The 27481-nt window shown below is 35.9% G+C and overlaps 1 protein-coding gene across 1 annotated transcript in view; it reads left to right on the top strand.

Moving 5' to 3' along the window:
* Nucleotides 1-27481, top strand: part of SLC5A8 (solute carrier family 5 member 8) — a 54085-nt gene that overhangs the window by 11167 nt on the left and 15437 nt on the right. Inside the window, exons 4-10 of the mRNA XM_040637371.1 lie at nt 1672-1739; nt 2747-2901; nt 5412-5552; nt 8532-8661; nt 11447-11535; nt 12432-12544; nt 15985-16052. Coding sequence (XP_040493305.1) covers nt 1672-1739; nt 2747-2901; nt 5412-5552; nt 8532-8661; nt 11447-11535; nt 12432-12544; nt 15985-16052 — 764 coding nt within the window. The remainder of the gene's footprint in view (nt 1-1671; nt 1740-2746; nt 2902-5411; nt 5553-8531; nt 8662-11446; nt 11536-12431; nt 12545-15984; nt 16053-27481) is intronic.

Here is a 27481-nt window from a genome sequence, read left to right as displayed (position 1 = left end):
ACTTTTGTATATTAACCTTGCATCATACAACCTTGGTATAATCACTTACTAGTTCCAGGAGTGTTTTCTTTTTTACATCAATGATCATGTCATCTGTGAACAAAGAGAGTTTTATTTCTTCTTTCCCAATCTGTATACCTTTTATTTTCTTTCTTGCCTTATTGCATTAGCAAGGACTTCCAGTACAATGTTAAAAAGGAGCAGTGAGAAGGAACATCCTCTTCTTGGACCTGATCTTAGTGGGAAAGCTTTGAGTCTCTCAGTCTTTTTTTTTTTTTTTTTTTTTTAAAGATTTTATTTATTTATTCGACAGAGATAGAGACAGCCAGCGAGAGAGGGAACACAAGCAGGGGGAGTGGGAGAGGAAGAAGCAGGCTCATAGCGGGAGAGCCTGATGTGGGGCTCGATCCCATAACACCGGGATCACGCCCTGAGCCGAAGGCAGACGCTTAACCGCTGTGCCACCCAGGCGCCCCTGAGTCTCTCAGTCTTAAGTAGCATGTTAGCTGCAGGATTTTTGTAGATAGTCTATCAGCTTGAGAAAGTTCCCCTCTATTCCTAGTTTACTGAGAGTTTTTATGATGAATGGATGTTGCATTTTGTCAAATCCTTTTTCTGCATCTTTAGATATGATCATGTGATATTTCTTTTTTAGTGTGTTAATATGATAGATTCCATTAATTGATTTTTAAATGTTGAACCAGCCTTGCATACCTGGGATAAATCCCTCTTGGTCATGGTGTATAATTCTTTTTATACTCTTTCAGATTCAATTTGCTAATCTTCAATTTGTTGAGGATTTTTGCAAATATGTTCATGAGAAATTTTGGTTTGTAGTATTCTTGTAATGTCTTTATCTGGTTTTCGTATTAGAGCAGTCCTGGCTTCATAGAATGAGTTAGGAAGTATCTGCTTCTATTCCCTGAAAGAGATTCAGGAGAATTGGTGTAATTTCTTCCTTAAATTGATAGAAATTACCAGTCAACCCACCTGGGCCTAGAGCTTTCTGTTTTGGAAGGTTTTTAATTATTGATTCAATTTCGTTAATAGATCTAGGCCTATTTAGATAATCTAGTCCTTACATGAGTGTGTTGGCCCATTGAGTCTTTAAAGGAATTGGTCCATTTTACATAGATTATTACATATGTGGGCAGAGTTTATTATCCTTCCATTTAAAAAGAATATCACATGCCCCTCCACTTCTTAGCTAAATGGTAGCAAATTTTACAACTTTTCTCTTTCTTGGTCTCATTTTAGGAACATGCACAACTTGTCTTTCAAGGACTGGTAGAATAGTGTGTTTATTTGAATCACGATGACACATACTCTGTGACCCCATTCAGTCTGGATAATTACCTCACACTATCAAGTTGTTTCTTAGCTTCATTACAATATAAATGCTTTTTCATGTATTTGATTTAGGCAATGTTGGATCTAGGAATGCTCTCTGAGGATAGAAACCAGTTCCATTTAACTTAACATGTAAAATTTTAAACTTCATGGGGACATTTTATGAGATTTGGACCTAATTTTAGGCAAGAGTAGAGAAGTAGGTAGAAAGATAGGTGCCTCATAAATGATATAGCTTCCTACTGATGATTTTTGAGAAGAATTTTTATGATGCACGTTTCACAGTTATGCCTGCATTTTCTTTTCTTTTTCTGTTTACAGTCACAGGATTTGATCTGTGGGGTGCAGTAGTGGCAACAGGGGTGGTCTGTACATTCTACTGCACACTGGTATGTCAAAAACGTTATTTCCTCTTTCACTCTACCAACTGTTTTGCAAAGTTGAAAATTCCAGTAGTTGTGTTCTGCAAACTAGATTGTTCATATGTCCTCTCCTACTCCTACCTCCCACAGTGTAACTTTTTATAAGAAATGTTCCATCTGGGGAAATATTTGATTCTTTATAGAACATTGATCATAACTGAAACTTTTTTCTTTTACCTGAACCATTGCAGTGGTCCTGAGACTTCTCCTAATTCATCCTTACTATTGCTAAATTATTATATTTGTGTTCATATTATTCCTCAGCTTTGAAAACTAAGATAACTTCCCATTGCTTATAGGCAGGAATCACAGCCAAAATGTGTAACAACCAGATAGTATGGACACTGATAATATTATGGATGGTAGTCCCTAGCAGTGGTGCAACTCTTGTGGCATATCTGACATACTAGGTCTTAAGACTTTAGTGGACTTTTTAGAAGATGGAGATCTCGGGAAGGGGATGGTCAGACAAGGACATAGGAACTGAAGTGAAACACTTGGGAAGTTTTTGGCAGTGGCTAGTACAAAACAATTCTAATATTTCAACAACTGGTATGCCCTTCTATGAGCATACTTGATTGGATATCAGCCCTGCCTATAGGATAAAATCTATGATATTGCCTTTTGTAATTTCACTCTGAATTTTCTTCCCAGCAATCTTCCTATACCATTTCATTTTGCTCCAAAATATATATCTGGCCAAACTCAACACGTCATGGACTTTGACTTCTTTATGCTTTTGCCCATGCTGTTTTTTCTTCTGGGAAGACCTTCCATCTTTGCTTCTGTCTGAAGGCTTGGCTTAAATCACACCTTCTCTTGAAGGTTCTTCCAACCTTACTGTCTACCATCTTGAATGTATTCGTTAGTCAAGATCTATGTTTTCATTATTTTTGTCCAGTATAGTATATAAGCAAGTAGGTGACTAATAATGTCTGATAAGAGCATTAATCCATAACACTTTTCCCTCAAAGGGTGGTCTTAAAGCGGTTATCTGGACAGATGTTTTTCAAGTTGGGATCATGGTGGCTGGATTTGCATCTGTGATTATACAGGCTACAGTGATTCAAGGTGGAATCAGCACTATTGTAAATGATTGCTATAATGGTGGAAGATTAAACTTCTGGAAGTAAGTTCCTATTTATCTCTTGGTCAATAGAACACTCCTTTTGGTTTTTTTCTGCAAAAATGATCTCATTATTGAAGTAGTAGATTTACATTAGAAATCAAATAGATGGCTAAGAATGTGGTACAAAATATTGAAGCTGATAAGTTAATGTGTGAGGGGTTTCCATCAGGTCTTTCAGGGGTTAAAGCAGTCAGATGGTTTCTCAGTTACCAGGAATATAGGATAGTGCTTCCTCCTGAGAAAGGATTGATAGCAAAAGAGTGTTTTTCTCCCAGATACTAAAATCTGGAATTGGTCAAAGGGTGGGGTAGGGTAATTAGGGAAGAGATAGTGGAGAAATAAGAAAAGGAAACCTCTTAAGAGAAAAACACTAAAGGACCAAGCTGTCATTTTGATGGTTCTTTGTTTCAAGCAGCCTAGAGAATTTTTCTATTGATATTGCCCTGGCAATATATAGAATATTATTACTGTATTTCATAATTGTATATATGTATAAATATTTTATAACATACTATATTATTTCTAGAGGATTGACTAGAAAAGTTACGACTAATGCCTTAAGTGTCAGTATATTGTATGATATAGCATATCTTAAACAGCTGTTTAAGTTTCCTAGACAAAGATCAATGGAGAAACTAGATATTTCATCACAAATATACCACACAACTTAGAAGAATATTTAAAACACCTTCCACTGTGGATCAGTAGTGTCGTTCTTGTTATCATGTTCAATGTGGGGAGGGGCTCATTTTGACATGAACTGGCTTATTTCCTCTTTAAGCAGTTCTACTTTGAGCCAGGCAAGCTGAAATCACCGGCAAGAAGAAAGAAAAAACATTTCTTACTTGGTGACTCTTCTAGTTTTCTGAAAATGGTGCTAATGTTTGAGAAGAGCCTTTTCAGAAATTGGACAGGGACAATGTGTTAATTTGCAGAGATAAGTTGAATTATGACAAATCAACTTCAGCTATTTTCAATAGTTTTTTTTTTAACCTCAAGATTCAGATTCCAAGGAAGAGCGCCCCCAGTTGTCCTAGCTTGGCCATTATTCCGTCCCTTGTTGGGGCCGAGCAGCACGTTTTATTGACAACCATTTAGACCACTGTATGGTGAAATCGTCGTTTCCCCAAAGCAAATTGGGTTGCTGTTATTAGAGGACAGGAGAATGGATACCAAGAAGCAGAAACAGCCAGTGGCCACTTAGAAGATCTTGATTACTACTAAATTTCCTAGTAGGCAAAATTGAGAGGAGAGGGTGTGGAACCAATCATTTTTCTGCAAGATAACTGTCACTTTGTACAAAGGTAACCCATATTGCTGCACTGAAGTGACAACTTATATACCAATAAGAGATTCTTAAAAGTAAAAGATTAGATACTTTTATGACTTTTACTTTGGAGGCTGCCAACCATTAAACAATAATGAATAGCCTTATTGTGTATTCCTTGTGAGTCTGATATATTTGAGAATATGGTGGGCAAAATATCTGCTCTGGTGGTGATAAACCAAGAGAAGGATTTTGTGTTGGTATTTTCTGTATGGTCTATAGTTGACATATATATTCTGTATGACCTAAAATCACTAAATTGGGTGTTATAAATCTTGTCTTACTTCCCTCAAGTAGATTCCTGAATCCTTTTGGCTCTTGACTTCCATTAGCTAATATAGTAGCTGTTTTCTCTATGGGTTAAAGTGTCAATACCCTTGAAACACTTAAACTTTAATATGAAGTGTTAGAGAATGGAATAGAGGCTCTTATATTTCCACAGGAATGTAATCAGAACACGTTATTCCACTAATCTTATATATAAGATTGAAATGGATTTGCAGAATTTCATAATTTTTAGAAAGTTCCTATGAAAGCCAATTTTGCAGAAATTTGTCGAACTCATATTGTGTATCGTGGATGAACAGAATCATTCCTCCCAAGATAATGCATTAAGAAGAGTTCAAAGACATACTAAATACAGAAGTGGAGCTTTCTTTGTAACAATATGTTGGACTTAAGTATGTGTCATAAAGTGACTTTTCACTATTAGCATTTAGCTTGTGCTCACAGCATCTTAAGAAAGCATGATGATAATGACATGGTAATTTTAGAAGATGAAAGCCTTTAAACTGCATTAATTGACTGAGTTCTTGAGCTTGAATATAAATTAGAAATATGACTGTACATGTGCTAGGAGAGAAATTATATATGCAAAATGTGTCAATTTTGTGTTCATTTCAGTACCGTATCTATTGCTCTGATGCACTTAGGAACTTTACTCTATTGCTCTCTCTCTTTTTAGTTTCATGCTTTTCTCTGATTATAGCAGAGCAGACTTGTTTAAATAGCAATTTCCTAAGGCCACAGGAGAACAATTTTTATGAAAGCTCAGAATTAGAGCATTCATTTTCCTTTAGTCCTGTCCAGATGTACATTGCTTGCTCCCAAAAAATATTCTAGGAGAATTTTCTGTAGTTTTTTGCTGATAGTTAAGATTCGTTTTCTGTCTCTTTTCATTTAGTTTTGATCCCAATCCTTTGCAAAGACATACATTCTGGACAATTATTATAGGAGGGACCTTCACATGGACCAGCATCTATGGTGTCAACCAATCCCAAGTGCAGAGATATATTTCCTGTAAAAGCAGATTCCAGGCAAAAATGTAAGCCAAACTATAGAATGGAAATCATTAATAACCATCAGTTGTCTTTATTGAAACTTGTTAATTAGTCAAGCTTTGCTCAGGTTTAAGCCTTTTGTATCATGAAATTCCAAGAAATAAATGATATACTTAGTTATAAAAGGATTAAGTAAAACAAAGTGGTACTGCATATTTTAAATCAGCTATTTGAAATATTTATATGACTTATTAAGTAAAATAAATCTTATTAAATAAATAGGCATTTATTGTGTATCTATTTGTATAAGGAGTTATGGAGGATAAACATTAGAATTATATGGCTCTTATAATGAAGGAACTTAACATCTAGTTAGGAAAATGTATATATACAAGTATGCAAAAAGTGAAATAACACTAGAAAGGTACGACAGTTCCTTGGAACAATGTAATAATAGAAGAAATGGTCGAGGACATCATATTGCCGGCTGTGCTAGTATATTTTATTTTCAGACAAAGTCATGAGTTTATAACTCCGCCCTAATATTTGCTATTTGAGTGGGCAAGTTACTTAGTCTCCCTGAGTCTCAGTTTCTAAACTTATAAAACGAGCATAAGAAATATTATACATCTCATGAGAGGTAATGTAAAATACTGTGCTTGGCACACACTTGGTAGGGGTCCAGTAAATGTGACCGCAAATCATGGGACGTGAAGGCAGAGAATGGGTGAGAGATTCCTGTCAACCAAGCAGATCCTGAGTAATGACCATATGTGGGCAGGTGGAGAATAGTAGGAGAGCATTCCAGATAGACATTGATTTGGACACAGCCCAGAGGTCAGAAGGATTATATGGTGAGGGACTGCTCAAGCCCATCTTGGCTTGAGCAAAGAGTATGAATGGTGGCTGGTTCTTTCTCAGGAGGCCTCAGTGTGGTGACCACCACTCCCCGTGCTGCTAAATAAAGCTGACTACACCTACATGCATTTAGGAACTTAAAAATTATAAATAGATTAAGAGTAACAGGGTGGTTGGAGTAGGACAAGGAATGGCAATTCTATTTCTATTCAAAGAAGAACATGAAAATATTGTAATGTCACATGTCATAACTCAATATATTGAGAGTAAATTGGTTTAGACATTATCTATCTTTGGAAAATTCCATAGTAAAAGACCTACACAAGTATCAGCACAGTAAATGGATATAGAATCCTCCAAAAGTGAGCTTAGGAGCTCTGATATTTTAAGAAACTTTGAAGGAATGTGATTTATACATCCAGTAATCCACTGGACTTTAAATCTGTACTAGATCTGATGCTTCTCCAAAATTAATTGTGCATATGCTCCTCTGTTTCTTTGGGAGCATGAAACTCAAAAGGCCCAATTTTATAACTAAGAAACCAGCATTAGAGCTTTAGAGCTTTCTTAATAAGAAGCAATTTCCTTTGGAATGGCCTTCAGCAGACGCCCTGAGCCCTGAGAGGAACCATTTTCTCCTACTTTTTAACACTGGCTCTATGGAAAGAATGAATCCCAGTCAAAAAGATAAGACCTACTGACATTGATTAACTGGGGACAGTATCAAATGTTGTTGATAAGTGACCTATTTGAATGGCATTAAAGTCAAATAAAACTATATAGTAAAGTATTAAACTCATATATGAACAAGGGTGTTTGAGCAGGGAAGTGTCTGGGTATATTTTCTGGTGATTTGGAGATGAACTATAGTTACTTATGCTATTTTTAGTCAGTGGCAAAACATACAGTAAATTTAGTCAATCAAGGGAAAAGGCTAGCAATCTGTTGTTTGCTACCTGTTGAAGGTGAGTTCTCCTGGAACAGACTCTGAGACGGAGTTTGGCATGCCAAAGTCTGTGAGGAAATCACCACCTGTAGAAGAAAGAAAAGAGAGGGAAGCAGAATTGGCCAGAGAGAGAAGCTGGATTGTAATGCATTCTTAGCCAAAGCCTTAGGGGAAGCCCTAATGCTGAGCTGACTCCAGATTTATCCCAGGTTAGCATAAGGAGACTGGTCCTTTAAAATTCTGAATGCAGTAGTCATTGGTGCCCCAAGGAAGGAGACATGACATTGGGGATTATACCTCTCTTCAGCCTAGGGCAGCTTGTTACAGTATCCACTATAGCACTATGGGGGGGGGGGGATGTAGACACCTTAGTGGGAACAAAGATTATTATTCAACTGATTATTAAGACATAGAACTCAATGCCATTAGCACTCATAATGTCAATAATTACCGTTTAACAAATGTTATTACACAGCAAGCACTGTGCTATATGATACACACTATTTCATCTAATCTTAAAACTCTGTGAGGTAGGCATCGTTATCTATAGGTGTAAATGAAGAAGCTGAAGATCAGAGGAGCGAAATCACTTGCCCAGGGTCGCATATGGTAGATGGAATGAAGATTTATGTCCATGTCTGACTCCAGTGCTGTTATACAAACCTTTACAACCTCCTGGAGCACACACCATGTATTATGATGCCGAACATTGTTTGGGAAGATAGCTGTTCAAGGAATGCAGGTTTACCTCTCATACTTACTAGGTGATATTAGAAACCACATTTAAAAGGTCTAATGAGTTGCTATGTAGATGCTAACAATGTTTAGCAGTGTATAACTGCATTACTTTGAAAAGGAAAATGAGTAATAGTTACTGCTCTGTTGACCATTAAAAATCTTTATTTCATGACAAGAAGCCCTGAAGTACCATAATTAGATACCATTATAAAGCTGGTATGCCCATGGGACTCTGACCAGGAGGATACATTTATTCAATAGAGAAGCCCCCATCTATTCCAAGTATTTCCAAATAAATTGTTGATTGACAGCGTAAGTAGAAGGTTAGGCTAGAATAAAATAGATAGCATTTTTGATAACCAAAAAATAATGTGCATTTATTGAGTAATCATGAAGGTCTCTTCTGTTTATGTAACAATTTTTCTGATCTTTGGGATGGAAATTACAATTGTCATTTGCTGGTTTGTTTTCACTTCCTTAGGTCTCTCTACATCAATCTTCTGGGACTCTGGGCAATCCTTGTCTGCTCAGTGTTGTGTGGGCTTGCCCTATATTCCAGGTATCATGACTGTGATCCTTGGACAGCCAAGAAAGTATCTGCACCAGACCAGGTTCAGTACCATGCCTTTCTTATATGCATTAATGTTATCCAGAAAGCTGATTAGTTGGGAGGAAAGAGTGTTCATGTTTTTGTAGACAAACAGCAAATGTGAACAACATAATCATCTTAAATTTCTAGAAAGCATTTGGCAAAAATTTATTTTAGCAGATATAGCAAAAATGAAGAATGCTGTATCCAAGATTAAACTATTGAAATACTTGGACAATTTCAAGCCAAGTATTAAATAGAACTAGGTCAAGGCTGAGAGTGGAAATGTAAACACAGAGGGGGGAAAAAACTATACACAAACCACGATAGTGTAAAACATTTTGTGGGTATTCTTAGATAACTTTTTTTAAATCAACAGTTTACCTTCCAGTTTTTAAATGATAGAGAAACAGACCTAATGAGTGAACATTTATTGAGGACCAACTATGCGATGAGATTCTGTGCCCAGAGCTTTGCGTGCTTTATCTCTTTTAATTCTTATGACCCGATAATTCTAATTTTAGAAGTGAGGAAGTGAGTGACTTGCAGAGAATTTATACGACTTGTTCAAGGTCACATAGCTGATAAATATAAACTATAAGTATAGCTGTAAGCACTCATCATACTATTATAAGTGCTTTATATAAACTTCAACTTTGAATCCTTATAACTACACACTGAGTTAGGTGCTATGATTATCTCTCTTTCAAAGATGAGAAAACTGAGGCAAAGATAAGTTATGTAATAGCTAGTAAACCTGGAACCAGAATTCAAGTGCAGGCAGGCTGCCACCAGAGTCCTAACTTTGAACCTCTATGCCATATACCACCTTTCAGAAAGCGTAGCTAGAATTCAAACCCAGGACTGCTAGACTCTGAAGCTTGAGTTCTTGCCAAAATTGTGTTCTAAGACTTGCTGTAGAACAAGTGCCCAGGGGACTTGTTAGATTGAAGATAGACTGAATTTTATGTTGACATAAATGCATCACATACTCCAAGAAAAAAATGCAACTTTGTGGGATTAGAAAATGAGAGCTTCCTTGAGCTGTGCTTCTCAACCCTCTAGTCACGTGTGTCCTCCTACTAATAAGTAGATCTTTCCTATTTGCTCAGAGAATCTAAGAATCATGTTTACTCTGAAGATAGACACATTCTTCCCTTATATTCTCTCTAGTGAAGAATACTTTGTGACTTTTGTCAATCCTTTTTGTTTGTAGATAATAGGGATGTTAAAAATGTTTCTCATATATCTTCCCCTATCCCTGGTCAACAACAACAAAAAATGTCTTCAACTTCCTGCCCTTGAGACTCCTTGTCACAGAATGCATTCAGGGGTGTCTTGCATGCATGCACCTTTAGAGAGCCTGTGCTACACTTTTTAAAAAGAAAGAGGCTTCCTTCTCATTGGACCAGTCCAGTATTGTGTTGATTATCGAGGAGTTGATTCAATTAGCATCTCCCTAGGTATACAGTGCACAGAAGGCACAGTCCGTAGAAGGTCAGGTCGATATCTTAACCTAAGGAGAGTGAGATATATTCCTGCAATGCATTCTCTATAGCTCGCCCTGAGGAAGCAAGATTAGTGTCTGGGTATAGTTTTACTATTTTTCTCTCATTCTTACATTTCTGGTTCTACCTATACCTAAGGGGACCACTGAGAACATGAAATATCACACCAAAGACTTTTGAGAAAGTTGATATTAGGGTAGAGGATTTTAGATCTCGTTACCACAGAAACAGTGGAAACTTAACTTTTGCTTATGTATGGAATACTACTTGAAGTTACGCTTTCAAGACTATCTTGGGATAACTGGGTCTTGATTTCATATAGAGATAAGTGCAGTTCTCTCTTTCTGAGAATAAAAAATGAGTAAGCTTTGGATAAAGGGGAGACATTCTTAAAAACAACTTAGCACAGACCCTGGCAACTGTGGGGGATGTTCTTCCTCATCCCATAACAAACTATTGTCAAGTGAAATCAGAAGAGGCTGATACAATAGGACATGACATCCACTCTATACTATCGGAGAAGAACTCAAGAATGTTTCAGTGCAAATGAGGTGACATTTTTCTAGAAAATTATCCTCTTAGGACCCCTCTGATTTAAAAATCAGTTTTGCCAAAAGACTGTCATGTGACATAGTACTGAAGTAATATACCTTCCCATTATTATTTAATATTTATTTTTTAAAAAGTAACTTATCAAAAAGTAAGTGGATATCAGGAGCTTTTTAAAAAGAAGCAAGTTTCTGGAACTTCCCGAGGTTACGCTCCACTTGTCACTATGTCTCATACTACGTGCAGCTATAATTACACTTTCAGTCCTGGGTAGTGATTAAAGTTCACAAAGATATCTTTGAGTCAACTGTAAAGTTAAGTGAATGCTTAAGCATAGAGGTATGTAAATATTTCCTTTAAATTGATTTATTATTCCAAAGAATGAGAACAGCTACCTTTTATCAAGCATTTACTGTATTCCATGTACTATACTAAGAGCTTGACATAGATGATGTAATTTAACTTTTATAGCGAGTCTTTGAGGTTAGTATTATTACCCCTACCAGATGAGGAAACTGAGTCTTAGAGAAGTAACAAAACCACCTCTGTCTGAATCCAGACCCTGTATCCTTAACTACTCTGCTATTATTTTAAGTGTTAACAATAAATGAGTTTAATTTTTCATATTTGGAAATTTCAATTATATGGAATAGGTTCCTTTAGTTTTTGAAGGATACAAGATAAATGAGACATTAATTAATTTCATTTGATAGAAAATAGCACTCAGAAGTAAATTTTGAAATTTTTCAGCTCATGCCTTATTTGGTACTGGACATTCTGCAAGATTTTCCAGGACTACCTGGACTTTTTGTGGCCTGTGCTTACAGTGGAACATTAAGGTATGAATTATGACTCTAACAATACATGGTTTCCCTGTTGGGATCTTTCTTTTGTTATTGGATATTTTGGGGGATAAAGCTGAATTCTGGACATGAGCACAAATGACCAAAAGTGGGTAATCTTACCCCATGTATCCTCTCTGTTGGTCTCACTCTTATCCATGTGGACTATCAGTCTATTATCCTGAGTCTCCACTTTTAACTTGGTCTCTACTATGATACATCATCACATACTCTGTAGGGTCACCATAGTAATGATCAGCTGATGGCAGTTTTCATTGATTCCCAAAAAGGGGTGCCTACAGTCTTGGTTTAAAATGTATGTATTGCTAAAACATGGTCAAAGGAAAATTAGAAGTAAAGTCTCCTATTATCATGCTGAATAATATACACTGTGCAACAAGCTTGTTCTGTGTTTCAACTTATTCATTGCACTTTCTTCCAGTGTTTGTGCCAGGGAATGAATTCTAATATATTATTAACACGCACAGCATTTGTTAGTGAGGATCCAGGAAATTAATATTACTGATATTGATGGCATACGTTTGTGAGGATTTATGACAGTCCTTTCTATGCACAAAGAAAAATACGTTTTAAAGTCATTACATAGTAGTACTATGTAGTCTGTGTAGATTCTTTCCATAGACACTGAGGATTTATTGCAAAGTGGAAGCAACATAAAATTGTCCTTTCTCACTGTTAAGCCTATGGATGTTGCCTGAATCATTCTTGGATGATAACAGCTTCCAGAAGGAGGATGTTGTGATCATTAAAAATATAGTAGAAATCTGGTTATATTTCAGAAATGACAGTTTGTTTGCCCCCTTTCTTATTCCTACTTAAAGTGTTGTCAAAGTTAAAATATTATAAATCAAAAGACTGATTTTCTCTTACAGCACAGTGTCCTCCAGTATTAATGCATTAGCTGCAGTAACTGTGGAAGATCTAATTAAACCTCACTTCAGATCGCTCTCAGAAAGGTCTCTCTCTTGGATTTCCCAAGGAATGAGTGAGTTTCCATTTTCACAATTCCATTTTACCTTCAGGAGATGATTTTTAGAAACACCAGAAATCTTTTCCATGGAAGAGACCGAGTAAGAACTTTGAAGTGTAAATGTATATGTACATATGCATGCCTATGACTAAATGTCGTCATGCCATATTTGCAATCAAGATTTGAGAGACATTACAAGCGATTAATTGTCAGGGGACCACGAAGAACAATATCCAGGGATCCTCATTTTTTTTTTTAAGTTTTAACTTAAATTCCAGTTAACTAATGTACAGTGTAATATTAGTTTCAGTGATTCAACACTTCCATGCAACACCTGGTGCTCCTAATGACAAGTGCGTTCCTTAATCCCCATCACCCATTTCATGCATCCCTCTACCCACCTCCCTTCTGGTAACCGTCAGCTTGTTCTTTATAGTAAAGAGTCTGTTTCTTGGTTTGCCTCTCTCTTTTTCCCCCCTCTATGCTTGTTTGTTTTGTTTGTTAAATTCCACATACGAGTGAAATCATATAGTATTTGTCTTTCTCTGACTGACTTATTTCACTTAGCGTTATATACTCTAGCTCCATCTATGTTGTTACAAATGGCAAAATCTCATTCCTTATGGCTAATATTCCACTGTGTATATATATACCACATCTTCTTTATCCATTCATCAGCTGATGAACACTTAGGCTGTTTCCATAATTTAGCTATTATAGACAATGCTGCCTATAAACATTGGGGTACATGTATCCCTTCAAATCAGCATTTTTTTATTCTTTGGGTAAATACCAAGTAGTGCAATTGTTGGATCATAGGGTAGTTCTATTTTTAACCTTTTGAGGAATCTACATATTGTTTTCCACAGTGGTTGTACCAGTTTGCGTTCCCACCACCAGTGTAGGAGGGTTCTCCTTTCTCCATATCCTTGCCAACACCTGTTGTTTCTAGTGTTGTTGATTTTAACCATTCTGACAGGTGTGAGGTGATATCTCATTGTGGTTTTGATTTGTTTACCTGATGATGAGAGATGTTGAGTGTCTTTTCAGGGGTCCTTATTTGTCTGTCCTTCTTTTCTCACTTCTTCCTATCCCAAATCTGTGTTAAAATTCTTAGCCACACACACAAAAAATTCAACCCTTTTCCTTTTCAAACTTTAGCCAGCGGTTTTAAGAAATACCCTTAGTTTGGAGCCAAGAGCCACACTTCTTCTTTATTGCTTAAGAGGGCACTGTTTAAAGTACAGAACACTGGGTGTTATACGCAACTGATAAATTATTGAACACTACATCTGAAACTAATGATGTACTATATGCTGGCTAGTTGAATTTAAATAAAAAAAGAAAACCTAAGCCAAAAAAATAGAGTACATAGTCCATGTGTATGAATTGAAGATAAAGAAACATAGTGTTATGATTTTTGACCCATATTGATTGTCTATTCTATCTATATATGGAGACTGCCCTGGAGATAGTCAATTAAATTGTACAAGGAATGTTCAGCTTCTATTGATAGATTGTAGAACCTTATTAGGGGTTAAATATCAGTTGAATGGAAAGGTTTAAAGACCCCAGTTCCCAGATGTCCCAAATGTACCAATCTGACTCAAAGAAATCTGGTTACTATACTTCATTCTTTGTGTTTGACGTTTTGGTTATATGTGTTTGGAATGAATGACTAGCAAACTTGTTTTTTAAAAAGAATATTTAACTTCAACCAAGTAATACTAATAGACTGTCAAAGAAATAGTAAATAATATCTTATTTTGAACTATAATTCTATATGTAATTGTCTTGACTATAGCCTGGAATAAATAATTTATATTCTTCAGTGTCCCTTAAATTTAAATAACATTGCATCATCTTATTATGTGCCTAATTTTAATCCTGGAACATAATTACAGAATGATACAATTCTTCCTAAGGAGTATTTAGATTGATTCATTATAGGGTTATTGAAGCTGTATGCTTTTAAATAGAAACTTTTGAAGCCAGACAGACCCAGTCTTGCTTTACCAATTTACTAACCTCAAGCAAACCCAATAACCCAATACAGCTTGAATTTTTTTGTATGAAAAATGTTAGAAAAAAATATTCATCTTGCAGGTACTATGAGGTTTAGAGATAATGCATATAAAATAAGAAGCACTATCTGGTGCTCAAGGAAGGGTGTTGATGATAATTAATAACAAATCAACTCTGCTGGTGTAGATGAGGTTTTCACTTACTTTGACTTATATAATGACTTACATGAAGTCATTATCTTGAGGTATGTACAGTGAGGACATTATAGAGAAGAACATGGCAAATAATTTATGTGTATTTCCATTAACTTTGAATACCAAAACCTCACTGTGGTGACCATTCATGAGCTATCAGAGAATAATCATGCTAAATATGTTGGAAATACTATTTACATTAGGATTTGGAGGCTTAAAAAAATCATTGCAACATGAGCTCTATGTAAAAACTTAATGTAAATTTTCCATTCAGGTGCAATAAGGTTATTTACCCAATATACTTAACAAAGGTGTGAGTGCTAGTGTAAATTAGAGGTAAGGAATGCACTAATTTTATGATGAGCAAAGTTATCATTCCTCTTTTTGTGTTTGATTTTTATGTATGGGAAATTATATTGACTGATTTCAGGTGATTTGTGCTAAATGGAAATCTTCAAAAATAAAAATCAGGGAACATGTGTATAAATTTTCCTATAATTTAAAAAGTAAAACATGTATTTGGAGAAAATCTGGAAAGTACTAAAAGCCAAAAGAAAAAAAAAAGTCCTATAATTTATACTCTGACCAGCTGTGGTGGCTTGAGAATTTCTATAAAGTTTGGGAAAACAATTTGGTAGAATGGGTAATGTCATACTTGATACTATCTTTCTTTGCTAGTTTAACAGGAAAGGCTTGAGGATGTTGATGGAGATTACAAGAGGACTAAAAGTCCTAAACCTACCCTTGGTGGGGATTGTCATTTCCCAGGAGAAGTGAACACTTCAAATCAAACGACTCTAATTTCTGATGTTTGTTACTCCCCTCCCCCATCATGTCATAGGGAGCAGAGCTGGATTGTGTCCCATTTCTGACAAACTGAAAACAGAAACCTGAGCCTTCCTTTATAAAACAAAAGTTTATGGAGGATTAGATAAATAACACAACAGTTCTTAGCTTTAAAGTCCCTATGGTTAATGCTAGGGATTTTTTTACTTATATAACCTAATGTTGTCACTAATCCCAGGACACAATATCAGAGTTTTCTTTCCCCTTTGCACACTGCTGATCCTGTANGGAAACACCCCTTCCCTTTTTTTGGCTGGCGCTGATGTATGTGGCCATTTTTCACCACAATCATATTAATTACTTTGAATCAAAGGCAGGGTAGTTCATTCTACTGAGAATTCTAATCCTCTGGGTCTGAATTTTACACTGGCTTTTGCATCATCCCTCTAGGTGTGCTGTTTGGAGCTCTGTGCATTGGAATGGCTGCACTGGCATCACTAATGGGAGCTTTGCTGCAGGTAAGAGCTGATTCTGCAAGGTTTGAATCATAAACACTGAATTCTTTTTAAAATGTTGATGTGACCATCCTTCCAGACTTCTCTATTCATCTATTCATAGACATATCGAGGAACAGAGTTGACTAAATTCTTTAAAAAGAAATTTTTTTAAGATTTTTATTTATTTATTTGACAGAGAGACAGCCAGCGAGAGAGGGAACATAAGCAGGGGGAGTGGGAGAGGAAGAAGCAGGCTCCCAGCGGGGGAGCCCGATGTGGGGCTCGATCCCAGGACTCCAGGATCACGCCTTGAGCTGAAGGCAGATGCTTAATGACTGAGCCACCCAGGTGCCCCTAAAATTTTTTTAAATTAAGCTTTGTATTTTGATAAAATTGTAGACTTATATGCAATTTAAGAAATAATACAGAAAGATCCCATACACCCTTTACCAATTTTCCCTCAATGGTGTGAGACTTAGATTGATGTTCTTTCCCCCCTGCTTTCTCCATAGATGTACAATTATAAAGGCTGTCTTTCTTCCATTGAATTGCACCTATATCAAAAATGAGTTAGGCGGGGTACCTGAGTGGCTCAGTCAGTTGGGCATGTGACTCTTGGTTTCAGCTCAGGTCATGATCTTGGGGTCAAAGGATTGAGCCCCTTGCCAGGCTCTGCACTTAGCACAGAGTCCTCTTGCCCCTCTCCCTCTCCTCCTTCCTCCACTTGCACGCACGTGCTCTCTCTCTCTCAAATAAAATCTTTCAAAAAATAAGTTAGGCATATTTGTGTGGACTTATTTCTGGTTTCTCTTTTCTGTTGTTAATCTATGTGTCTGTCCCTGTGCCAGTAGTATACAGTCTTGATTTTTGTAGCTTTATAATAAGTCTAGAATCAGGTAAACTAATTCCTTACACTTTATTCTTATTTTTCAAAATGGTTACAGCTATTCTTGTTCCTTTGCCTTTCCATATGAAGTTAGAATAATCTTCTGTATATCTAAAAAATGTTGCTTAAATTTTGATAGAATTGCACTAAACCTATATATCAATTTGGGGAGAATTGACATCTTTACTATGTTGAATCTTTGAATCCATGAGTATAGTATATCTCTTCATTTATTTAGATCTCTGATTTTTCTCATCACCATTTTGTAATTTTCAGTATACAAGCTCTGTATATATTTAGTGAGATTTACACCTTACAATTAAAAAAATTGTTTTAAGTTTTTTTTTAAAAAGACGTTTATTTGAGAGAGAGAGTGAGCATGAGTTGGGGGAGGAGCGAGGGAGAGAATCTCAAGCAGATTCCCCACTGAGTGCAGAGCCCAAAGTGGGATTTAATGCCACGACCCATCAGATAATGACTTGAGCCAAAATCATGAGTGGGATACTTAAACAACTGAGTCACCCAGGTGCCCCATAATTTTTTTAAAGTGTTAATTTTAATTCCTGTTAGTTAACATACAGTGGTGTATTAGTTTCAAGTATACAATATAGTGATAATGATTCAACAATGACATACATTACCTGGTGCTCATTATTACACGTGCACTCCTTAATCTACATCAACTACTTAATCCATCCCCCCATCCAGCTCTCCACTAGTAACCTTTGTTCTCTATAGTTAAGAGTGGTTCATCTCTCTTGGTTCATCTCTCTCTTTTTTCTTTACTCCTTTGTTTTCTTAAATTCCACATGAGTGAAATCATGATATTTGTCTTTCTCTCACTGGCTTATTTCACAAAGCATTATATTCTCTAGCTCTATCCACATCAGTATAAATGGCAAGATTTCATTCTTTATTATGGCTGGCTAATATTCATATATAAAATCTCCAGTCAATGGACTCTTGGGCTGCTTCCATATCTTGGCTATTGTAAATAATGCTGCTATAAACTTAGGGGTGAATATATCCCTTTGAATTAGTGTTTTTGTGTTCTTTGGGTAAATACCCAGTAGTGCAATTACTGGGTCATAGGATAGTTCTATTTTTAACTTTTTGAGTAATCTCTATACAGTTTCTAAGTATGTATTACCATCAAGGGTGGAATGCAGCAGTTTGCATTCCCACCAATTGTGCACAATGGTCCTTTTTCTTCACATCCTCACCAACACCTATTGTTTCTTGTGTTGTTGATTTTAGCTATTCTGATTGTTGTGAGGTGTTATCTCATTGTAGTTCTGGTATGCATTTCCCTGTTGATAAGTGATGATGAGGATCTTTTCATGTGTCTGTTGCCTGATGTCTTCTTTGGAGAAGTGTCTGTTCATGTCTTCTGCCCATTTTTTATTAGTTTTTTTTTTTTTCAGTGTTGACTTTTATAAGTTCTTTAAATATTTTAGGTACTAACCCTAATTAACCTGTGAATTGCAAAAATTTTCTCCCGTTGAGTAGGGTGCCTTTTAGTTTTGTGGATTACTTTCTTCACTGTGAAGAAGGTTTTTATTTTGATGAAGTCCCAATAGTTTATTTTTGCTTTTGTTTCCCTTGCCTCGGGGGACCTATCTAGAAAAAAGTTGCTACAGCCCATGTCAAAGAACTTACTGCCTGTGCTTTCTTCTAGGATTTTTATGGTTTAAGGTCTCACATTTAGGACTTTAATCCATTTTGAGTTTATTTTTGTGTATGGTGTAAGAAAGTTGTCAGATTCATTCTTCTGCAGGTTGCTGTCCAGTTTTCCCCACACCATTTGTTAAAAAGACTGTTTTTTTCCTACTAGATAGTCTTTCCTGCTTTGTCAAAGATTAATTGGCTATATAATTGTGGGTTTATTTCTGCATTTTCTATTGTGTTTCATTGATCTATGTGTCTATTTTTGTGTCAGTACCGTATGTTTTGATTGCTACAGCTTTGTAATACAACTTGAAGTCTGGAATTGTGATGCCTCCAGCTTTGCTTTTCTTTTTCAAGCTTGCTGTGGCTGTTTGGGGTCTTTTGTGGTTCCATATAAATTTTAGGATTGTTTTTTCTAGTTCTGTGAAAAATGTTGTTGGTATTTTGATAGGGATTGCGTTAAATGTGTAGATTGAGTAGTATAGACATTTTAATAATATTTGTTCTTCTAATCCATGAGCATGGGATATCGTTCCATTTCTTTGTGTCATCTTCAATTTCTTTCATCAGTTTTTTATAGTTTTCAGAGCACAGGTCTTTCACCTCCTTGGTTAAGTTTATTCCTTGCTATGTCATTATTTTGATGCAATTGTAAATGGGATTATTTTCTTAATTTCTCTTTCTGCTCCTTCATTATTAGTATATAGAAATGCAGTTGATTCTGTAGATTAGTTTTGTATCCTGTGACTTTACTGAATTTGTTTCAGTTCTAGCATTTTTTTTTTTTTTTTTTGGTGGAGTCTATATATAGTGTCAGGGCATCTGCAAATAATGAAAGTTTTACTTCTTTCTTACTGATTTGGGTGCCTTTTATTTCTTTATGTTGTCTGGTTGCTGTGGCTAGGACTTCCATAACTATATTGAATAAAAGTAGTGAGAGTGGGGGCACCTGGATGGCTTGGTCAGTTGAACATCTGACTCTTGATTTCAGCTCAGGTCATTATCTCAGGGTTGTGGGATCAAGCCCCATGTTGGGCTCCATGCTCAACACAGAGTCTGCTTGGGATTTTCTGTCTCCCTCTCCCTCTACTTGTGCACTCTCTCTTTCTTTCTCTAAAATAAATAAATAAAATATAAAAAAAAAAAAAGTGGTGAGACATCCTTGTCTTGTTCCTGACCTTAAGGGAAAAGCTGAACTTTTCCCCATGAAGTATTATGTTAGCTGTGGGTTGTTTGGTTGTTTTGTTTTGTTTTTGTATATGGCCTTTATTTTGTTGAGGTATGTTCCCACTAAACCTACCTCATTCAGGGTTTTGTTTTGTTTTGTTTTATCATGAATGGATGTTGTACTTTGTGAAATGCTTTTTCTGCATCTATTGAAATGATCATATAGTTCTTATTCTTTCTCTTATTGATGTGATGTGTTACATTGATTGATTTGTGAATATTGAACCACCCTTGCAACCCAATAATAAATCCCACTTGATTGTGGTAAATGATTTTTTTATGTATTGTTGGATTCGGTTTGCTAGTATTTTTTCTTGAATGTTTTTACATCTATGTTCATCAAAGATATTGGCCTGTACTCTTTTTTTGTGGTGTCTTTATCTGGTTTTGGTATCAGGGTAATGCTGTCCTCATAGAGTGAATTTGGAAGTTTTCCTCCCTTTTCTATTTTCTGGAATAGTTTGAGAAGAGTACGTATTAACTCTTCTTTAAATGTTTGGTAAAATTCACCTGTGAAGACATCTGATCCTGGACTTCTGTTTATTGGGAGTTTTTTGATTACTGATTCAATTTCTTTGCTGGTAATTGGTCTGTTCAAATTTTCTATTTCTTCCTATTTCAGTTTTCATCGATTATATGTTTCTAGGAATTTATTTCTTCTAGGTTGTCCAATTTGTTGTTTTTCATAATATTCTTTTATAATTATTTGTATTTCTGTGGTGTTGGTGGTTATTTCTCCTCTCTCATTTGTAATTTTATTGATTTGAATCCTTTCTCTTTTTTCTTGATAAATCTGGCTAGAGGCTTATCAATTTTATTAATTTTTGCAAAGAACCAGCTCCTGATTTTATTGATCTGTTCTACTATTTTTTTAGTTTCTGTATTATTTATTTCTTCTCTGATCCTTATTATTTCTTTCCTTCTGCTGGTTTTAGGCTTTGTTATTCATTTTTCTAGCTCCTTTAGGTGTAAGGTTAAGTTGTTTATTTGAGATTTTTCTTGCTTCTTGAGGTAGGCCTGTATTGCTATAAACTTCCTTCTTAGAGCCACTTTTTCTGCATCCCAAAGGTTTTGAACCATTGTGTTCTCATTTTCATTTGTTTCCATGTAGTTTTTAATTTCTTCTTTTGCTTCTTAGTTGACCCGTTCATTGTTTAGTAGCATGTTATTTAACCTCCATGTATTTGTGGTCTTTCAGATTTTTTTCTTGGGTTGACTTCTGGTTTCATAGCATTGTGGTCAGAAAAGAAGCATGGTATAACTTAGATCTGTTTTAATTTATTGAGGTGTGTTTTGTGGCTTAATATGTGACCTATTCTGGAGAATGTTCCATGTGCACTTGAAAAGAATGTGTATCCTGCTGTTGGTTGACCGAATGATTTGGATATATCTATTAAATCCATCTGGTAGTGTGTCATTCAAAGCCATTGTTTATTGTTGATTTTCTGTTTAGATCATTTATGTAAATGGGGTGTTAACATCCCCTAATATTAGTGTATTACTGTCAATTAGTGCCTTTATGTTTGTTATTACCTATTTTATGTATTTGGGCACTTCCATGTTAGATACATAAATATTTACAATTGTTATATCTTCTGTTAGATTATCCCCTTTATTGTTATATAGTGTCCTTCTTTGTCTATTGTTAGAATCTTTTTTTATTTTTATTTTTAAAGATTTAATTTATTCATTTGAGGCTGGGAGGGGCAGAGGGAGAGGGAGAGAATCTCAAGCAGACTCTGTGCTAAGCATGGAGCCTGATGTGGGGCTCAGTCTCACAAACCTGAGATCATGACCTGAGCTGGAATCAAGAAGCAGAAGCTTAACCTACTGAGCCACCCAGGTGTCCTAGAATCTTTTTTAAAAGTCTAGTTTGTCTGAGATAAGTATTGCCTCTCCAGCTTTCTTTGGAAGTGCATTTGCATGATAACTGTTTCTCCACCCTCTCACTTTCAATTTGTAGGTGTGTTTAGCTCTAAAACAAGTCTCTTATACGAAGCATATAGATGGGTCTTGTTTTTTTATCCATTATGTCTCCCTGTATTTTGATTGGAACATTTTGTCCATTTACATTCACAGTAATTATTTTTTTAATATTTTATTTATTTGAGAGAGAGAGAACACAAGTGGGGAGGAGGGGCAGAAGGCAAGGGAGAAGCAGACCCCCCCCCCCCACTGAGCAGGGAGCCCAAAGCAGGGCTCAATTCCAGGACCCTGGGATTATGACCTGAGCCAAAAGCAGATGCTTAACTGATTGAGCCATCCAGGCACCCCTCACAGTACTTATTGAAAGATATGTACTTATTGCCATTTTATTACTTGTTTTGTGGTTTTTTTCTGAAAATCTTCTCTGATCCTTTCTTGTCTTTCTTTCATGGTTTGCTGGTTTTCTTTAGTGATAAATTTGGATTGCTTTCTCCTTATTCTTTGTATATTTATTAGTGGTTTTTGATTTGTAGTTACCATTAGGTTTGTATATAACATCTTCTGCATATAGCAGCAGTCTATATTAAGTTGATAGTTGTTTAAGTTTGAACCTATTCTTTACTCCTCTCCTCCCCAAATTTTAGGTATATGTTGTCATATTTTACATCCTTGATTTTGTGAGTTCCTTCACTGATATTTCATAGAAATATTCATTTTTACTGTTTTTGTGTTTCCTATCTTCATACTGTTACTTTTAGTCTTTCCTTTCTACTCATAGAGTCCCCTTTAGTATTTCCTGCAGCGCTGGTTTAGTGGTCATGAACTCCTTTAGTTTTTGTCTGAGAAACTCTTTATCTCTCCTTCTATTCTGAATGATAGCCTTGCTGGATAGAATATTCTTTATTTCAAATTTTTCCCATTCAGCATTTTGAATATATATCATGCCAGTCCTTTCTGACGTGGAAAGTTTCTGCTGTACAATCTGTTGATAGCCTGATGGGATTTCCCTTGTATGTAACGTGTCTTTTGTCTTGCTGATTTTAAGATTTTTTTCTTTATATTTTGCCATTTTAAGTACAATATGTCTTGGTGTGGGTCTGCTTTTTTTGATTTTGTTGGGGGTTCTCTGTACCTCCTGGATCTGGATATCTGTTTCCTTCCCCAGTTTAGGAAAGTTTTCAGCTATTATTTCTTCAAATAAACTTTCTGCCTTCTTTTCTCTCTCTTCTTCTTCTGGGAATCCGATAATACATATGTTACTGTGTTGATGAGTCATTGAGTTCTCTGAGTCTATTGTCATTTTTCATTATTCTTTTTTCTCTCTTTTGTTCAACTTGATTACTTTCCATTACTCTGTGTTTCCTCCAGCCTGCTGTTCATTCCATCAAGCATGTTTCTGATTTCATTTACTGGGCCCTTTGTCTCTGCTATATTATTCCTTATTTCCATGTTAATTGTCTCACTGGTGCCTTCCACGCTTTTCTCAAGTCTAGCAAGTATTATTATGATCATTACTTTAAATTCTCTATCAGGCATGTTACTTCTGTTTCATGTATATCTCTAGCTGTGGCCTTGTCCTGTTCTTCCATTTGAGACAAATTCCTCTGTCCTTTCTTTTGTCTAAGTCTCTGTGCCTGCTTCTCTGTGTTAGAAAAGTCACCTACATTTCCTCCTCTTGAAGGTAATGGCCTTATGAAGAAGAGGTTCTGTAGTGCCCTACAATGTACAGTTGCCTGTTTTCCAGGGCCTGGCGCTTCAGAGAGTATTTCCACTGTGTGCTGCATGCACTCTGCTGTTGTGTCCTGGCCACTTTATCCTTTAGGCCAATTGTCTGAAGAGGCTCTATTTACCTATCATGAGCTGTATTTGTTCATTGACCTGAATGTGGGGAATTTTAACTAAGTGTACTCTGGTCTGCTTATGAAATGAGTCCTGTTGCCACAGCTGCCAGAACTGAGGCCCTGCAGAATTCATGGGTAGGGAGACATGGTGTGGGCAGGGGTTTGCCAGTCTTTGGGCCCACTGCACTGGGACTGAGGCAAGCGTGACTGAGATGGGCAGTTCCACTGGAGTGGGTGGGATGGGTCTTGGTGTCAGCAAGTTAGGTAGTGAGTGTCAGCACCGTACTGGTTCCCACAGGTGGCCCTGTGCTTATGCTGAGGGGCAGTGGAGGCCAGTTATCTTTGTTCCTGGAGGGGGTCTATCTATGAATGCTGCCTCTCTGAGACATGCTCCAAGAAGAGCAAATAACCTCCGCACTATGTGCCCCAAGCACTCTTCAGATTGCTGTTTCCATGCTGTATGTCCACAGACTATTTGCCCTGCCTTTTCTCTAAGAGTAGCACCAATGCCTCTGGGCTCTCCATGAGCCAAGCCCACTGACCTTTAAAACTCCAGGCTTTAAGCCCTGCTGGTTGCAAGAACTCATGAAATTCAGCCCCTCTCACTTTCCAATCCAGTTGCTGTAAGGAATCATCTTCCCTGTGCACTCCCCTGTGTGCTGGTCTGTCTCTTGCCCTTCCCTGAGACCACCGCTCTCTCCCCACCACAGTGGCCACAACCTGTTTCTCTCCCAAACCATGTCTCCACACTTCCTGCTTTCTGCCATGTGGCCTCTTCTCTACCTTTAGTTGTGGAGTTTGTTCTGCCAGTCTTCAAGTCTATTTCTGGGGTATGTAGGGTGACTTGATAGTCATCTAGTTGTATTCATGGGACAAGGGGAGCCTGGAGTCCTCCTACTCTGCCACCATCTCCTTCCTTATCCCAGTATTTAATTTTTTTAAGTGATTGTAAATGATATTGTACTTTTAATGTTGGTGTCCATCTGTTTGTTAATATGTAGAAATACAATTGATTTTTATGTATTTGTGTTGTATCCTGAGACCTTGCTGAATTTACTTATTAGTTCTTGGGATTTTCTACACAATCATGTCATCTTCAAACAGGGACAGTTTTATTTCTTCCTTTCCAATCTGTATGTATAGTTTTTATTTCTTTATTGCACTGGCTTCAACTTCCACATCATGTTGAAAAAGAGTAGTAAGAGTAGAAACCCTTTCCTTGTTCCCCAGTCTGGATGAGGAAAGCATTTAGTCTTTCACTCCTAGATATAATGTTAGCTGTAAGATTTTAGAGGATGCCCTTTACAAAGTTGAGGGAATTCCCTATTTCCCTATTTTCCATCTTTCTGAGAGTTTTTATTATGGATGAATGTTGAATTTTGTCAAGTGCTTTTTTTGCATTGTTGATATGGTAATATGATAGTCTTCTTTAGTCCTTTGACATGATGAGTTACATTAATTGATTTTAAAATGCTTAACCAGCCTTGCATTCCTGGAATAAACTTCACTTGGTCATGGTGTATAGTTATTTTTATATATTTCTGAATTCTATTTGTTAATATTTTTTTAAGGATTTTTGCATCCTGAGAAATATTGATCTGTAGTTCTTTTTTTGTAATGGCTTTGTCTGGTTTTGGTATCACAGTCACTCTAGCTTCATAAGATAAAGTGGGAAGAATTATTCTCTATTTTCTTAAAGAAATTGTATAAAATTGGTGTTAATGATTTAAATGTTTGATAGTATACTCTAGTGAAACCGTCTGGGCCTGGGTATTCCTTTTTTGGAAGTTTTAAAATTACAAATTAAATTTCCATAAGTTATAAGGCTATTCAAATTATCTGTTTCATATTGGGTGAATTATGGTAGTTTGTGTTTTCAAGAAATTGGTCCATTTCATCTAAGTTGTAAAATGTGTGTGTGTGGAGTTGTTCATAGTATTCCCTTATTATACATTTGGTGTCTGCAGGGTCTGTGGTATTATTGCTTGTTTTATTCCTAATATTGGTGATGTTATCTTTTTTCTTCATTCTTGTTGGAGGTTTGTCAACTTCATTGATATTTTCAAAAAACTACCTTCTCATTTCACTGATTTTTCTGTGTTGTTTTTCTATTTACAATTATTGCCTTTTGTTCTTATCTTTATCCTTTTCTTCTATTTGCTTTGGGTTTATTTTGCTGTTCTTGAGATGAGACCTTAGATTATTGATTTGAAACTTTTCCTCTTTTGTAGTGGGTGCACTAATTGCTAAAAAATTCTGTCAGCATTAATTTAGCTGTGTCTCACAACTTTTCATATTTTATATTTTTAAGTTTCGTTTGAAATGTCCTTTTGACCCATGAATTATTTAGAAGTATGCTACTTAGTTTCCAAGTGTTTAGAGATTTTCTTGTTATTTTTCTGCTATTGATTTCTAGTTTCATGTGGTCAAAGAGCACATTCTGTATGGTTTTAATTCTTTTAAATCTGTTGAGGTCTGTTATGGCCCAGGATATGGCATTTTGGTACATGTTCCATGGGTACTTAAAAAGAATGTGTACTCTACTGCTAGGTGTAGCATTCCATAAGTATCAATTAGATCCTGCTCATTGATGGTGTCCTTGAGTTTTCTATATCTTCCGATTTTCTGTTTAGTTTTTTTTATCAGTTGGTGAGAATGGAGTGGTGAATTCTCAACTATAATTGTGTATTTGTCTATTTTCCTTTTAGTTTTGTCAGTTTTTGTTTCATGTATTTTGAAGTTCTTGGTGCATAAATATTTAAGATTTCTATGTCTTGGTGAAGTAATTCTTTTTTCATCATATAATGTTTCTCTCTAATAATTTTATTTATCTAAAGTCTAATTTATCTGATATTAATGTAGTTACTCCTACTTTCCTTTGATTAATGGTTGCATAATGCACCTCTTTTCATCCTTTTACTTTGAACTTGTCTATATGTGACTTTGAACTTGTCTATAAGTGACTTTTTGCAGTCAGCATATGATTGGGCCATGTTTTTAAATATATCCTGCCAATTTCTGTCTTTTTTATTGGTGTATTAGACCATCTTTTACACTTAATGTAATTACTGGTATGTTAGGGTGTAAGTCTGTCATTTTTTGTTTAATGTTTGTTCTTTCTATTTTCATTCCCCCCTACCTTTCTATAGGATGCTTGAACATTTTTTAGAATCCATTTTTATTTATCTGTGTTGTTTTGAGTTTGCCTCTTAGAATAGCATTTTCAATTGTTGCTTTAGGTATTACATTATATAAGCATAACTTAACACAATCTACTTGTTTTGTCATTTTACCAGTTTGAGTACAGTATAGAATCCTTACCTCCCTTTATGTCTGTTTACCCAGTTTTTAATATAGCTGTCAAATATTTGATCCACATACATTACATGAATTACATGAATTACAGTGTTATCATTTTGTTTCAACAATCAAATATAACTTAGAAAACTCAAGAGGAGAAGGAAAGCCTTTTATATTTAGCCATATCTTTGCTTATTGTATTCTTTCTTCCTTGCTGATGTCCCAAGGTTCCTTCTTTTTATAATTTCTGTTCTTTTTAGAAAATTTTCTTTAGCCGTTCTTTCAGGTTCTTTCAGGATAGGTCTGCTGGCAAAAAATTCCCTTCATTTCCCTTCATCTGAGAATGTATTGATTTCCCCTTTATTCCCAAAAGATATTTTTGTTGGGTATAGGACTCTGAGTCAGCAGTTCTTTTTATCCAGCACTTGAAAAATATGTGCCACTTTCTTCTGGCCTCCATTATTTCTGAAGAAAAATTTGCCGCTACTCTAATTATTCTCCCCTACAGGCAAGGTATCATTTTTCTCTAGCTACTTTTAGAATTTTTTCTTTGTTGTTAGTTTTCAGAAATTTATTTCAGTGTGTCTTGGCATGTATTTCTT

Source organism: Ursus maritimus, unplaced genomic scaffold, assembly GCF_017311325.1.
Source record: "Ursus maritimus isolate PB19 unplaced genomic scaffold, ASM1731132v1 scaffold_21, whole genome shotgun sequence".
NCBI lineage: Eukaryota > Metazoa > Chordata > Mammalia > Carnivora > Ursidae > Ursus > Ursus maritimus.
Note: the sequence above shows the minus strand (reverse complement) of the source record. Positions and strands in the feature narration are given on the sequence as shown.